Source organism: Synchiropus splendidus, chromosome 5 (assembly GCF_027744825.2).
Source record: "Synchiropus splendidus isolate RoL2022-P1 chromosome 5, RoL_Sspl_1.0, whole genome shotgun sequence".
Classification (NCBI taxonomy): domain Eukaryota; kingdom Metazoa; phylum Chordata; class Actinopteri; order Syngnathiformes; family Callionymidae; genus Synchiropus; species Synchiropus splendidus.
This window is the reverse complement of record NC_071338.1, coordinates 25,425,599-25,442,395: the sequence shown is the minus strand read 5'-3', so window position 1 is coordinate 25,442,395 and position 16,797 is coordinate 25,425,599. Positions and strand designations below refer to the sequence as shown.

At 45.3% G+C, this 16,797-nt stretch overlaps 1 protein-coding gene across 9 annotated transcripts in view; it reads right to left on the bottom strand.

The window, feature by feature from the left end:
• sox6 (SRY-box transcription factor 6) overlaps positions 1–16,797 on the bottom strand; it is a 124,986-nt gene that overhangs the window by 72,704 nt on the left and 35,485 nt on the right. For all 9 annotated transcript variants that reach the window (XM_053865500.1, XM_053865499.1, XM_053865506.1 and 6 more), the window contains 2 exons: positions 10,186–10,426; positions 8,067–8,277 (listed from right to left, as the gene is read on the bottom strand). In XM_053865500.1, coding sequence (XP_053721475.1) covers positions 8,067–8,277; positions 10,186–10,426 — 452 coding nt within the window. The remainder of the gene's footprint in view (positions 1–8,066; positions 8,278–10,185; positions 10,427–16,797) is intronic.

The following is a 16,797-nucleotide window of genomic DNA, read 5'->3' as shown; positions in this document are numbered from 1 at the left end:
ATCTGTCTATCTTTCTATCTATCTACTGACATATCAATCCATCCATACATAATCCATCCATCATCCATCCGTCCATCCATCCATCCATCCCCCATCCATCCATTCATCCATCCATCTATCTACCGATCTATCTATCTATCTATCTATCTATCATCCATCAATCATCTATCTATCTGTCTATCTTTCTATCTATCTACTAATATATCCATCCATCCATCCATCCATTATCCATCCATCCATACATACATTATCCATCCATCCATCCATCTACCGATCTATCCATTCATCCATCCAAATAAAATGTTTTGAATGCAGCACACTCCGTCAACACCAATTGGACCTTCAAGTCGAACTTGTGTCATGAATAATCGGTGCATCAAAGTCACCGTTCTTCTCTAAAAAAATATTTCATTTAGGGGTGAAAAAAGGCAGCATATTTTAGGTAAATTGAAAGCGTCTGTCGGAGGGTATTAGCGGATTTTATGCCCTGCATCCTGAATAAATATTAATAATGAGTCATCAGTGACCACCATCAATCTTCCTCCTCGGCTCAGATGCCAGATCATTGTTTCAAGTTCATGATAGGTAACTGATACGGGGCATTAATGCATATTAAACACTCAGCCAGTGCATATTTGGAGAATTACACTCAGGTAGTTTTAAAGATTGATGGTGTTCATCAAATAATTATAATCATTGGCACGCAGGTTCTGTAGCGCAATAAAACACATCTCCATTCATTTCTCCTGACATCCTCATCACGTCCCCTGGCATGTGGAACGTTATTGAACAAGGAGAAAGACAAAAAAAGAAAAAAGAAAGAGAAAAGCGGTGAGTGGGAGGAAACATCTGTTTCATCGCGCTGATTAAAGAGTCTCCCTGTTCACAACCAGAGCCATCAAAGTTGGTCGTGTTTGACTTGTGTAATTGCTGTTTTGGAGAGAAATAGAGAAACACAATGCAAACGTGTTGATGTGCCGCACCTACAAGGCTCGTGGTGTTCGCTTGTGTCAGAGCGGATCTGTTTGCTGGATGGCTGACGTACCGCAGACTTACAGAACAAGTCTGAAATGTGCTCTGAAATCATTAGCAAGTGGCAGGGGAGAGTCAGTGCCTGTGGTGTGAGTTACACTCTCACTATTTTGATCCTCGGTCAGATGACACCAGCTCTTTTGTCAAGCTATGTGTGGAGAATGTTTCGGAGCGGAGGGCCCTTGCCCGGGCAGCAATAGTGAGCTGGGACCTATTGCTCTCCACCGATTGTGCAATCGCCTTTGTTCCCCTGAATTTCACAACTTTAGTGCCTGATCCACCATTGTCGAAGTGAAACTCCCTTTCCTATGTGACAGTACTGCAAATGTTTCATGAATATATGTTGACGCTACAGAGCCTTTTTGACAAATATAGCATCATTAATGGCCTCTGCCTCCTCCCGTGTTTTGCCATCTATGTACCTACTAAATACTGCTGCGGTGTCACATAAGCCTTTACAAACTTCACTGCAGTCTGGCGGGGTTTATAAAACGGATCCTTTCCCTCTCGCCTTAGAGAGTAATCCTGTCCACACATGCATGGATAAAAGGGTTTGGTCCACCCAAGGAAATATGGGTTGCACAGATCGAAACAATGGCACTGACTTCCTTTTGTAGTGGTTTCACCTGTCACTGAATGAAATATATTAGCTCTTTAAGGTTGTGTTTCTCATGATCACGTCACGTTGCTGCATGATACCGCTCTACTTGTAGAGGTTAGGGTTGCGATTTTTATTTTTCTCCGGTTGAGTCCAATGCGGCTCATTAGACATACAATGGCTGCGTGCGTACGTGGCTGTGCGAAGACAAATACGTCTCTGTTTGTTCCTGGCCGTGATTCGCCACCGAGAGACACCCGTTTCCTCCGATCACGGGGTCCAAGCAAGCCAGTAAGCCAGGATCACAATGGGAGTTTTGTGCTGCATGGGTGCAGGGGGGATACACTTAACAGCTGAAACCCAGGAAGATGGCCCCTGGAATGCTCCGCAGCAGTTGCTACTGTTGACTAATCGGAATATGAGAACCAGGGAAGGTGATCTTGAATGCAAAGAATGGCACATTGAAGAAGCAGCTGCTTGTTTTGTCATCTGAATGACCAAGACAGCAGAAAGTGTTCCCATTTTTGAAAGAGGCAACAAAATCTGCATCTGAGCTTGTGTAAAGTGAGACCTGTGTTGGCTCCCGCCCTGTTGGGGGGGCCACGTCTCTGTGTTATGCGAGGGCTCTGTTTTGGAACACATAGTAAATACATAATTCAGGGAGGGAACAGACACCCTGCACACCCTATCCTCCCCCCCGATGTACAGCCAGTCCGTTTAGTCCTGGGCTCTGATCTCAGCCTGGCACCGGGGCAACTTTGACACAGGAGAGCAAGACTGGGAGGGAGACATATTTATTGGGAGGGAAGTGTTGGGGCGGATGGCAACTCACTCAGTGAGGAACCTTTAACAGGCAAGGTGAACCAGAAGAAGAAGATCTCTCCCCCCCTTTTTTTTTGGTAAAAGTTCACATGTCAAGCTGGCAGGCTGCCCACGGCACACAGCCGAAAAATCTATTTAACGTCTGCTTCACAGGGTGACAAGAGGGTTGATTGGCAGAGAGCAGAGAGCCGCTTTTGATCACATGTCCTAACAAGCGCTTCCAACTCATGTCTCTTCAGCCTGAACAGATCTACATTACCTATTCAAACAAAAGTGACAGACCAGAGCAGGGCTCTGCAGGGCAGGAGCACCACACCACAGGCCAAGAGCACACCCCCACACACACACACACACTGGAAGCACCCCGTGGACACCACTCTCCCCACATACACACACCATCCCCGAGAATATCAGCCATGTGATCAAATAGATTACTTAGATCAAGAGAAGAAGGAGAGTGGACAACTGACTATTGACGGAGTTGGAAGCATGTTTTGCTCTTGAGACGTTTGACTGATGTTTATCCAGTATGTGTGTGTCCTGCCAGGACGGTCTTGGCCAAGCACTGTCCAAAAAAGCCAGGGACCTGGAAAACTGTTACTGGCCTCTTTGAGGATTGTGAGCTCAGATTCTCATCCCTGTTCAGAAGATCCCTGAAGCTGCACTATATGTTCACATCATTCTGGGTTTTTTTGCATCATATTTTGGCTTGAACAGTCAGGACTCATGCAGTAGACTGCTGTGTCAGCATTTGCCTGGGTGACCCACCTGGAGGGCATGGGGTTGTCCCAAATGGGACGCCCTGTTTACATGCAGTATCCGCCGCCCAGGGATTTTCGGTTGCTCAAGATGTTTAGGAAATAATCGACTAAAAAGTACGAATAAGACCAATGGACTGAGCTCCAACTTCAGGCTCCACTTTTAATAGAATTACAGAAGTGATTTCCTACCTTTCGGATCTCATGAAAAATCATTACAAATTCTTCAAACATAAGTTTTTAACCAAACTGAAGTTAGAGCCCTTCAGTTTTTAACCAAACGTTATTGCTATAACACTGTTTTAACTTGGCTGCATCCAAACATCTCCAACAGGAAAACATGGAGGACAGTAGCTTTAGTGCGTGAGATTCGCAGACACCTGCATCAAGACACAGACGCTTTTGCAAACGCTTCCCCTCTCGACCGTCTTTTCAGAAGAAGCCTGACTTTCGGTTGATGACGATGTCACAGCTGTTTAAATCAATGTTTCATTCCATTAAAAAAAGATGTTGGACAGTTGTGTTTCCGTCCACTGTACTACTTTTGTTGTATTTAATACCCTTTTTTCCAGTTGCAATGAAAAAAACCATCCTTTTCAGTGCTGTCGATTTCTATCGAGCCTCAGCTGATGACACCGATGGTGTTAGAGGAGTCAAGAGTTCATCAGACCAGAGGCTAAGGAGCCTGATCCTTTCCTCTTCCAAAGCTTTCACCGTTTCCTGAATCTCATTATACAGCTGGCGTTACTGAGGAGGCTTTCCTCGCCACTCACGGTCCTGATCACTGCTCAGCGAGAGAACAGACACACTAGATCAGTGGCTAACACACACTGACGCTGACTCCATGACAGGAAGCCAACACATAGCCGATCCAGCCTCGCAGGGGTCAAACAGCAACATCAGTGGAAGGTTATTTATGCTTCCACAGTGCAGCTCCAGCGACACACATCGCCACATGCAAATAGATTTGAATGAAGCCAGGAGCCTTTACCAGCTAATCCACTTCAATTGTCACTAAAAGGCTTTTGTTGTGCAACCACATGATTGTTTGTTTCTTGTGTGGAGTCAGTGGCCTTCAGGTGTGTTATTCCACTCGAGCACCCAGTTTCCTCTTTGACTAAAAAGCTTTTGTACTGGTTTGTGTGGAGCCCACGCTGACAGTGTGACGTTGTGCTAAGCTGCTTGATAAAAACTCTGATTTTGTGACCCAGGCTGCGTGTCTGTTCGAGACACGTGTCGGGATTTTACGAGCAGGAAAACTGTGCTCCAACTTTACTGAAAGGCATCATGATGGCGTGCTTTTCAGTTATGCTAAATTTACTCCATCTTTGGCTGGACAACCCAAATAATCAATGAGATTGCCTCTCGACATATTTCTCGACGATAAGAAGACATAATACGGATTACTGCGTTCAATTTAGGCCTTTTGGCGTGGACCCAGGATACGTAGCCCAAAGAGGATGCACTCAAAGCCAAGACAGGCGGCTAAAAAACGTCTTTGGAAGGATCTTTAATGCGACCGAGTATTCTTGTGTTGTCTATTGATTCACACTTTAGTGCGTAAAATAAAACGCCTCTAATCTCATGTAAATCAAGCCACGGTCACCTTGGAGGTTTTTTGTTTTTTTTTTGTCTTTTCCTTCCGAATACTTGATACAGACATGCTAAAATCCGCGACCAGAGCTGCGCCATAAATAACAAATTTACAATACCTTGTGAGTAAACACGGCCGGCGATCATTAGCTCTGATGGCCACTGGGCCTAATAGAGCTTTTACAGCAAAGGTGACTATTCAGCTCAATGTGGCGCTTGAGCACGGAGGACATTTTCATACATTAGCACAGTCACAAGCACTTAAGGCACTTTAAGGACCCCAAATGGATAGAGCAGATTGAAGGAAAGAATGAGGTAATAAATAAAGGGAAATGAAGGACGGAAGTGTTTTACCTGACTAAAACAATTGCTGGATTGTTTCACGTCGCCAGGAACAAGTTTCATCTGCGCACACATCTGGTCTGCGACTCAAATTTGGCGTGACGCTTCTCTGCTTTGAAATTAGATATGAGTTTGTCTCCACCATGTTGGCTATTTGAAGGTTGAATTGAAATATTAGAGGGTAGCAATGATGAGAGTTGTGATGACTTTTGGGCTCCATTCAGCAACTTCTGTTTTTTTAATATTAAAAATACCCAAACTAGAGTCGAGATATGCCAAACCTCTTCTGTCATACAAGACAATACATCACCTTTTGACAAACGCTTGTATATCATGGGTATTTATCTATTGGTCTTGTGTTGTTTGATCGCTGGTGACTTTTTTAATACTGATGCTTTGTGAATGTCTTGTACATCCTGAATGTCTATTGTCTTATTTGTCTAGTCTAGTCTAGTCTAGTCTAGTCTATCTAGTCTACTCAACTCTACTCTACTCTACTCTAGTCTAGTCTAGTCTAGTCTAGTCTAGTCTATCTAGTCTACTCAACTCTACTCTACTCCACTCCAGTCTAGTGTACTCTAGTCTAGTCTAGTCTACCCTACTCTACCCTACTCTACTCTACTCTACTCTACTCTACTCCACTCCACTCCACTCTACTCTACTCTACTCTACTCCAGTCTAGTTTACTCTACTCTATCCTACTCTACTCTACTCCGCTCCACTCTACTCTACTCTACTCCACTCCACTCTACCCTGCTCTACCCTACTCTACTCTACTCCACTCCACTCTACTCTACTCTACTCTACTCTACTCCAGTCTAGTGTACTCTAGTCTAGTCTAGTCTACTCTACTCTACTCTACTCCACTCTAGTCTTGTCTAGTCTAGTCTCAGCTACTCTACTCTGCTCTAGTCTAGTCTAGTCTAGTCTAGTCTAGTCTACTCCAGTCTAGTGTACTCTAGTCTAGTCTAGTCTAGTCTAGTCTACTCTACTCTACTCTACTCCACTCTAGTCTTGTCTAGTCTAGTCTCGGCTACTCTACTCTGCTCTACTCTAGTGTAGTCTAGTCTAGTCTAGTCTAGTCTACCCTACTCTACTCTACTCTACTCTACTTTATCTAATCTATGAACATCCCAGCGTTTTCTAATTTCTATTTTGGTATTTGCCGAACATTTCTATTTTCCCCCCCCGACTCATGATGAGCGTTCCATTGGCTGAGGAGGTCGGTAACACGACACCCGATCCTTGACGACAATGACTTTGGGCCAGACAGGGAATCCCGAGGAAGAATGGCAGCAGATGGCGTGTCTCTCAGGACCTTGGTGATCCCGACCAAGCAGACACCAAAGAAGCAGAATTAGACCCCACAGTTGTCATGCTTAGATAAGCGATATATTTAGCTCATCAGTTGCTTGCGCCACATTAGCGGCATCATTAGGACAACACATGGTTTGTCCAACCTTCCTGTGGGCTCCTTAATTGTTTGAGCCCGAGCCTCTTTCTGTCCTCGCTCCATAAACCGGCCGCAGGAAAACCATGCTTCTCTGTGCGTTTTATTTAAAGAATCAAAGCGTCATCTGCTCTCTGGAACACAGCACGGCTCAGTCCAGGACAGCGTTCTGAACCCAGTCAATCTCTTGACTTCTAATTTCCTCCAACAAGGGAGTTTATTTCGGTGGCGATGACACACGGAGCATGAGGTGCACCGAGTCTCTATTATTAACAGGAGATTAAAACAGCTGTATGGCCCTCTAAAGAAGAAGCCGCTCCTTACTGCGAACATACGCCACTGGATTACAAGCTGCACTTGACCATTTAAATTACAGCAACAAACAGCCTTCACCAGCTGGGGCTTATTACCATAGCGCTCGCCACGGCTATGCATAGGAGTCAACTTCACAAGCTGACAATGGAAGATTCTGGAGGAACTGTGTTGACTTGACTGGTCAACGTGACTGATGAAGATCAGTGTGGTAATTCAGGGGCTGCATTTGATAACACTTCAAAAAGTGAGGCCTGGGATGAGGTCACCCCATGAAATGGATTTGGATCCCTTATGAGCAGGAAATGGAATAAACAAAAGAAAGTTTGTCAGAACACCATTGCTACCGAACAGGAGTAGCTTTGACTCAAGTGTAACTAAAGGATCTGAGTCATCTTCTCAGAGATGACGCGGAAATTGACATAATAGAGCACTTTATTTTTTTGTAAAGCTCCTGAAGAGTCGAGCCGGTGAACTATATTTGAATTTAACTGTGGCGTAATAAGACAAATAACTTAGAGTGACTGGCATTCTCCATACCAGCAAAGGACTTGATGATAGAGACAAAGATCACACTTCGCACAAAAGTGGCAAATCATTTTTAGGCGAGCAGAGGTCTAATTTATTCATCTGATAAAATGCTTTAGCTAAGAGCTCCCCTGACGCCAAAGAAGACATCTGCATTCCCAGGAGGGTTGAACATCTGACTGGATGTATTTCTATTACAACAGCCCTAATTAAGAAGGGGGATGTGTGTTTCAGCAGCCCTTTCAAATATTTGTTTTTCTGCTCCACTCTGGAAAGTCTGCAGGCTGTGGGTGGGAGAGTCGGGAGCGATGAGCCGTCTTATTCTTATCACTGAGGTTGACTTCTGCGTAGAAGTGGGGATCAAAAATCAGATGGGCGACGCTGTGTTTGTGAGAGTTTTGGTGTTGCAAAGTAAACGGTCGTGACATCGCGTGCTGTGTGGTTTGCTTTGGCGACGACAAAGTCAAAACAGACGGAGGTGAGCCGCTGGAGGTTGCACTGGAAACAGTTTCCCCAGCTGATGTGTGTGCGTGTGTGTGTGTCAGGAAGTAAGAGGTTATAAAAGAAAAGAGGGAAAACCATTATCATGCTCTCATCCCACACAAACAAACAGAGCCTGGGGGATTCATACCGTCTTGCTCTGTCTTTGTCATCTCCTCCAGCTTCTTCTGCTTGAGAGTGTCGACGACATCTGCCAGGCTTCCTTTGCGGCGCTCAGGAGTTCCAAACGCTGATCCGCTCAGCAGGTCACTTCGCTCCCGGGCCCCCTCCTCGGGCTTGTGTGGGGACGTCGAATTGTTCCGGAAGGAGTAGAGGGAGCATACTTTATTGCTGTCGGATTCCTGTAAGACAAACAAGAAAGTTGGGGAGGGGTCGAATTAAGCGACGGGGTGAAATGTTTTGCGTCAGGCTTCATGGAGCGTTTCATTCAAATCAAGTGGATTTTTACAGCAGCGCCGGGTGATTCGACCACATCAAACCAGCGGCTTTCACACAGAAGTGGCTATATCTTCGACATCGGTAAATGAGATTTGACATGAAAAATTGAGATGAAATAAAGAGGTACACTTTCACAGAGTATATTCATAATGTGCGTAAGCATTACTTTTCATCTGCAGACTACACACAAAAACCTCCCAACTGTAATTTCTCAAATTGCTTTTGAGTGTGCATTTGTGTTGGAGTGACTGCTGTGTAATTTGTTCATTTTCTAGTGGAGACCTATTCTCAGCTGAGTGCCTCCAGCCATCGTAAATCTCCCTCCTGTCTGGGGCTGTTGTTGTTCTGCAGTCCCACCTGTGTATGGTTTAGTATTTAGCGAAAAGTCGTGTCTCCGGCTGATGGGCTGAGAGCTCCCCGCGCACCAAACGACTCATGAGCGAAAATAGGGAGAAAAATGAAGACGCTCGCTCCGTGAGAAGAAGCAGGAGATGCTCCGCAGATGGGAGCGTATCATTAGCTCACAGGCCGTGGTGGAGTGTTGTGTCTGACAGAAGGTCCTGTTAATTATGATTCCTCCAGTCTGAAAAAGCAGAAGGTATCCAAGCAGCCGGGAGCCGGGAGCCGCCTCAAACCAGGGAGTTTTGATTTAAACATTTGGCCAGTGGTCCCGCATGTGTGTGGCTGCATCACGCTGCACGCTGAGCTTTGTTAAAGACCAGGGTTATATCTTCCCCCGGAGATCCACACCATCCAAAATAAAAAGGTTTTGGAATGCAGTAAAAACTGTGCAGGAATGTTGACAGGGCCAATTTCTCATCCCTGTGTTGCATGTCGAGCCCCAGGGCAGAGTCGCAGTTGTGTGTGTGTGTGTGTGGGGTGGTCTGGTACCAAGCGCCGGGGTGGCACGACTGTCCGACCCGACCGCGCCTCCCAAGTGTGTGTCGGATGATTATGGCAGAGACGGCGGAGAGCGCTTGAGGGGAGTGGAGAAGTGGCGGGTTAATCAGCTGGCGCAGGATCAGGGCACAGCCCACACAGACGCAGCCAGTCCAGTGAGCAGTGGAGGCTCTCCTTCCTGTGCTCTCACACCTTCATCTCTGCCACTGAGACGCTGACTTGGAAAGACCACAAACTCTCTGAATGTGATGCACTCGCATGGTGTTTCAAAAAAACAAAAAAAAAAAACAATGAATTCATTCTACTCAACTTTGTTGTTTCATATGACTATCCGCTTTCAACGCTATCCTCATACATCCAGATTCTGCGAGGCAAAATCCGAAGCTGCTTCAAGGGTCCTTGGGGTCTCTTCACCATTCTTCCATCTGTCACACACTGGCACCTGCCTCTCGTGTCCCGCTTCATCCTGCACTCGCTCCAACTCCGTACTGTTGAGCTTGGCAGCAGCCCTCTCCACAACAGCAAAAACAACTGTTGCGCTACCGAGGACGGGATTTGTTTGTATAGCAACAATGAAAGTAAACCGAACAGAAGCATTCTGGGCCAAGTCGAGCCATTATGCCTGTGGGACTTGACCTATTATTCGAGGCAAGTTAAAGGTCTGCAGCTCCAGCTCAGAATAGCTTCTGTGTTTGTCAAGACGCGAAAGGTTGATCGATGTACCAGGGACAGTTCTCGGTCGCAAATACAAGACATGCTTTTCAAATTAACTTGTCAGTTGACTTGAAGATTGTGAGCTTTGACCCCTTCATGAAAAATACATAGCGTGCTCTGTATAGCCTTTGCTAGCAACACGATTTGTGGTGTTGTTTTACAGTTAACATGAGTGTGTGTGTGTGTGTGTGTCTTACCATGCGTTGCTGAGCAGACACCAAACTCTCCCAGTCGCTTTCTGGAGGCACACTGCTCAGCGGCTGCAGCTCCTCAGGGTGGGCTTTCCCATGGTGCGGATTGTGCAAGGGCAGCTGCGGCGTGCAGTGGGCCTCAGCACTTTCTTCCTTTTCCCAGGACAAGTGCTCCTGGTTTATGGCGTCTTCTCCATCGACCGCAGAGGTGAAGGGAGAGGTGGCTTGCTTGGAAGACATGACTCTGCTGTAAAAGGAAGAGACGGGAAGTTTACAGATCTTGTCCTTCATTCCGGCTTTAATAATAGCATGGTGAACAGCCCTGCGAAGGGTTAAAGGTGTGATCTGTTTTCTGTGGTCGGCAATCTTCTGTTTAATGCGAATGGATAGCTCGGTCCGAACCTGGAAAAGTGCCAGATCAGGGCCAGGGCCAAAACCTGAAACATCTTCCGGTATGTCAGTCAGACAGTGAGGCCATCAGCCAGGAATTAAGGAGCAGAACTTGGAAATAAGTTCACTCATCATCTACGCTCGGGACACTCTCTCTCTTCCAGGTGTCAGTTTCTCAGACTCTGCTAGAGTGGATCACAGCTTCTTTTAATGTATATGGTGGCAGTGAGTGGGAGTGGCAACTCAAAAGGAGTGTTATTTAAAAAAAAAAAAATAGGAGTTTGATACATTTTTGAGAATAAAAAAATTATATATCATATATCAAATTATAAAATGTATAAAAATATATATTTTGAAAAAAAGTCAAAGTCATGTGTGGCAAACTCGAGGCCTGGAGACCAAACCAAGGGGGCTGTTAAAGTAATTCTGTGTGGCCCTCACCTTTTAATACATACAAAACTAGCTAAACTTCAGTAAACTTACTACATTAAATGACTAACAGTAAAGATGGAGCCTGCGTTCTGTTTTGTCTGCTCTGTTCTCCAGTTATATAGTCGGTGAAGGGAAGGTGCTGAGGTAGAAACCGTGCATCCCAACATTAAATTCACTCTCTCACACACACTTTTCCTCTGTTCCACAGAACTCACTTTTGCCCCACCGGCCGAGCCCAGGTCTCTCAAACCACACACATTTTATTTGACAAACAGCTCCATTGGCTCTCCCCCCCTCGCTCTATAGACGGAACCGTTCGCTTTCAAATGAGTCTTTAATCCCTAATCATCAGTTGCCTGTCCGCTCACATCAAAAGTAGAACTGTTTCGCGACACTTCAAGCTTCAACAAAGACATCCTTGCACAAATATCGTCAGCTTGAGGGCGACTAATTCTTTTTAATGGACTCCCAAACACAAGTGACGTTGGGCCTGAACAGCGCTGGCCTTATTTAGCGCCACGCTCCTCAGCAGCTGCACAAACAGCCCCGGCGAAGCAGGTAGACGGCTGAGACCTGTCTGTCCGCCTGTCGCTGCCTCTGCCTGGCGGTGAGTGTCTCCGGCTGTGTCTTCAGTCTCCACTTTAATCAGCTCTTAAATTGTTTCCGGTAATTACATCAAACAGAAAGTGATCTACAGATTTGAGTGCTGTTAATTGAAAATCAAAAGTCGGCGGAAAGTTCAGAGCAGCGCTGTGTGTGTGTGTGTGTGTGAGTGTGTGGTGAGTGTGTGTGCGTTCAGCACAAAGAGTATTTCTTATTAATGCGCCCAAAAAGGCCGGAGCCTAGAGTGCAATGACTACCTCGTCCTCAATGGAGTGTGAGAGCGAAACAAAGCGCTGCTTTTGTCTTACACTCTAAATCAAGTGGTATTATTTTACCACTAAAATATTCAGTCTCTTAGGCACTTTTACTTGGGTCTCCAACCATCAGTCAAAACTGCTGAGGCGTGAGCAAGAGAAAGGGATCGAGAGCGATGGAGTCTCCGTCCTCTTGTAACATGTGTCTACAGCAATCTTGTTAAAGAATGCAACAGATCTGCAGCAGGCTCCATAACAGTATTTGTCAGCAGGAGTTAATAATTTATTAGCAGTGCTGGGAGGGCTGCGCGCAGGCAGCTACAGCCTCCCCCCCCCCCCCAACCCTCTGACAAGCCCCATACAATACCACCTCATATCATTGGAAGGGAAAGGAGAAGTGCAGCAGTAATTCTCTGAAAATATCCGAAGGCAAGCGTATAATATTTTATTTCTCATATTGAAGCGAGAATCACCCAGGGCGAAGATCTAAAGGTTTTCACTGAGCAATAGATCAATATAGACACAACAAAGGCGCAAGGAGAAAATCAAGAAGTGCGTTGAACGTAGGTATCACCTTATGCATGCAGATTTTCATCACATCCTCTTCCACTCACCGTGCTGGCCATTTCAAATAAGTCAAGCCGCTGCAGTTTCTTGATTTTTACTTTAAGAAGATTCATATGCTGATGAAATTAATTCGCTCCCATTAATAATTAAAGCTTTTTTTTTTTTAAGAAAAGCCTAGAATCTGCTTTTGAAACTGAAACACAGAAAGAGGAAAAAGGTGGCTCTTTCATTTTTGACGGTCCGCATGCTCGGTTACACAATAACAATAGATGTGGACAAGCCAAAGTGATCAATAACTGGTGGGAAATGCTGTTTTCCTGATGCCCCCCCTCACCTCCAGCCTGTGACTTTGAAGCTTTACAACAGACAGTCGAGGGTCAATCTGAAAAAAGGGCCTATATATAGCCCACAATATTGCCTACATTGGGAGGATTAAGTTCCTAGACGCGGGGCTCATGTGACCTGGAATGTTTCGCGTCAAGAATTGTTCCCAGTGATACTGTTTCATCAGCGTGCGAAACAACCTCTGCGTAATTGGGGCGTATTAGAGAGGCACCGTGAGCCGCTCATCTTGTGACTGTGGGGGCATGAGTCCTCCGCTATCCCATTTCCTCTTCCGTCGTAAAAGGCTCTCACTGACTTATCCGCTTGTCCGTCTCACTTTGGCCCCGACTTTTATCTTCACCAGGAGGAGACACCCTGCGTCTCCTCCTGGCCAAAAGAAATAAAGCGTTCCTCATAAAGAACTTGATCATGGGATGAAAAAGCTGACGCGTTAACATCACTATCATTTTTATAATAAAACAATTTTTTGCTTAATGGTGAAATGACAGATTTACAATGCGCCTCTAAACTGACATCACCCTGGTTTCACCCTTAAGTTACGCTTTTTTCAGAGATTTTTCAGTTTGATTTACATCTGTCCGTCTTCGCACTAAAACTTATGAAGCCTTTTTTTGAAACGCATACGTATGAGTCAGAGATGAATATAAGTCATCATAGCGAATCAGAAGAAAAGCTGTTTTCTTATGGTGTAACACTTAACAACGGCAGTGACCTTAACCAGTGGATTTGTCTCATGTCTCTGATTAATGTGCCGCCAGAGCTTCTTCTCTCTGTTGACAAGTGTGAAAACATCATTTCTTAATGTCTGTAATAAATGGTCTGCCGCTGAGAAAGAACTCATACCACTCATAAGTCCTTTCATGAAAGTTATCAGAGTCAAAGGTTCAAATCAAATTAAACATTTATTATTGTACTTTTCATGACACGAGACGCAAACCTGTTTGAGTGAAGACAAAGCTGTAGTAGGCTTGGGAATTCAGACACAGTGTGTGTGTGTGTGTGCGTGCGCTGTGTAATTCTGAAGGAGAGCGAGAGAGCGAGAGGAGTCATCTGTTTCCCTTCAGGGGTTCCTCCTGTTCTAACAGGTGTCGTCGTAGGGTTCCTCTGGGTTCTTCACCTGCCGTAATGAGATATTACTACCTGACAGCTCCCAGCTGGAGGAGCATTGACACGGGCTCCACCGTTTAGCACAATTAAATTATCGCTCGCCATTTTCATCGTGTCATGCTGTGCAGGAGCCAGATTTTTTTCCCCCCCAAGTTTGGAAACATGATCGAGTCAAAATACAGCCGTTGTTTCGTGAGTAACGTAAAACATTTTTGTATTGTCTCTCATTTAGATCACTAGCAAGGTGTTACATTAAGCCATGGATGAGTACGATTTTGGGGTGGAAAAAAATGTCTTTAACATTAATACAAATTATTTTTCATTAACTCAAAAGTTGAAACATTGAAAGTTCTTGTGAGTTTTACCGTTTTACTGTTTGATAGAGTGATAGAGATTCAGTGACACTTCACCTTCAGCTGTTGCAGTACATTATGACCAGGTGAAGTGAAAGTACTTCTCACTGAGCCAAATGTGTGTGAAATGCATGACATTCACTTAGTGTAAAGGAGAAATTTGATTTGTTTTATAGAAATGATGTTTATATGCGCCATGTTTAGTTTGTTTGACACTTATTGACTCAAACTTCCGTCTCTGATGTCACCCAAACAACCGGGCCGCGTGTCTTCTCTCTCTAAACTCCCGGAGAGTTGTCTCAATGAAACTGTTGAAATTGTTCCTCCATGATTGTTGACCTTCCCCTGCTAAAAAGTCAACTCAATTACGCCGCCACTTCATCCTCTCTTCACGCGCTCTCCTGATGCCTACTCTATTAACAGCCCGCCTCAGCTCCAAGCCACCACAGCCTCCTAAAGTGCACACTTTACAGCGTGAGCTGGACGTCCACAATTACTTTGCAGGCTAAATTATTTGCAATAATTTGCTGCCGGAGAAACGGTCTTGTGTCTCACTGTAAACACTTGTACAGCTGCCCTCGCAGCTTGCTTGGCGTCCCTGCCCCCTCCAGCGAAGGAAGGAGCAGATACAGGTGTTGGAGTGGGCGAGTGTTCCTGACTACTCATCGAGGGTCAATTAGTGCTCAGGATGAAGGCCCCCTCTCTACATTTTCCTTCCCATGTGGCATTGGGCCTTTCACTGATCCAAGGGCAACAACGCTGGTTTATGAAAATGTTTTTGTCCGTCTTACATTTGTTCATCCTCTGCATCTTGGAATAAATTTCCCCCAACCTTGATCTCCCTTGCTGACCTTCAAAAACAAAAACATCTTTACAGATAGTGTTAACAGCGAAAAACCAAGCGGAAAAGAAGCTAGTTGTCACTTCACCACTTTTTTTCCCCGGCAATTTTTCCACCAGCCTACATGAGGACGGCGATTCTTTACAAGGCCTGACTGGAGCAGAACCTCACAGAGAGCGGAGCCGTCGACTAACACAACACTGCTTGCCGAGCAACAGTGGAGCTTTGTGACTTTGCCTGGTAGTTGACAGTAAGTTATGAGTCCTTTGTGAGCAGGAGAGGGAAAACAGAGATCGGAATTTGGCAGGACCATTATAATACAGAATTGTCCCGTACATGGAATCTGAAATTTTCACGGCAACAATAAAGCATTGTTGGAGCAAAGAAAAGCAACGGTGACAGATGAAATATAGAGTGGGGCCCTCTTTTTGGTCGAACTGTAAACAAAGCACTATTCAAGCCAGGTCCTTTCTGTCATTTAAAACGATGACTTTGTCTGTGCAGTGTAGTGTGCTGCGAATGAATGAACTTTTATAGTCACCAGAAATGTGAGGCCAGAGGTTCCAAATTTTCGCGAGGGAAAAGTCCCATATGAAGTACACAACGAGTCCACAGTGGATGGCTATGAAACCAAATTCAGCCGAATGAGGGAGTGTGACACTAAAAAGAATTGGCTTTGAAGACAGAGAAAGTCTTATGAGAGGGGAGTTGTGGGGGGTTCGGGGTATTGTTCTCTATGACAAGTCAACCATGGGGCCCAGTCATTGGCATTTCCATCGCGAGGGCATTATTGGCAACATTTGTGCCCGACAAAACTGCTGTTGGTCTGACACCCGTTGGTGTGGACATCTGGAATGTTGGGAGACAGTGGGCCATTTTTGCAGCCCCACTCTTTGTTCTTTCTTTCCTCTTAAACGCAGAGACCTCACACCGTCACAAGCTCGGATCCACTTTCACTCACATGCAGCTAGATGTCACCTTCAACGCCTTTCTTGTTTTTGAGCTTCTTAAACAAGCCGTTCACCACCACTTTTTTTTAAATTTATTCCAGATTTCTGTTGCTTTTCTGAATACATTAATTGCATTCATTGGGCAAAAAAAAAAAAAAAAAGAGATGCACACATTTGTCTGGGCTCGTGACAACTAGACCTCTTTGCCCTCTTTGTCTCCGGACCCTGTGTGAGTGTTGTGAGGACCGTGAGAAGGAGAAGAAGAGTTGGAATTGGGGGAGTGAAGTGAAGCCGCGTTTCATGTGACACGTCAATCGGAAAATCAAAACAGGGGTAGTTCATTTGCTCCACCCAGATGAGGCCATGTAGCAGAGCCATGATGAATCGGGGTCAGGCAAGCCGCACCTCAAAGATTTATGATTAAGGCTTATTATGTCGGGGAAACTGACATTGATTGCGGATTTAAACCACTGAAACCAATTAATTTGCCAGGAGTGAATAGAAAGCATGGTCAACAGTGTGTGTCACTCTGACAGGTCGGACAGGAAGGAAGAAGCCCAGCCAAAGTGAAGGCTGAATTAATGGCTGGCAGCCAGTGCTGTTTGGAGGTGGTTAAAAGTTAGAGTGAGTGATTGACAGCCGATACAAAAAAAATAAAAAATGAGGGTCCTGGAGCAGAGCTAGTCACTGATCTGAGTAATTGCCCCAAAATCTGGTGCGCGGACGACATGGGCAAGCCGCTGTTTTAGCAATGCTAAGATGGTTTCATTCAAAGG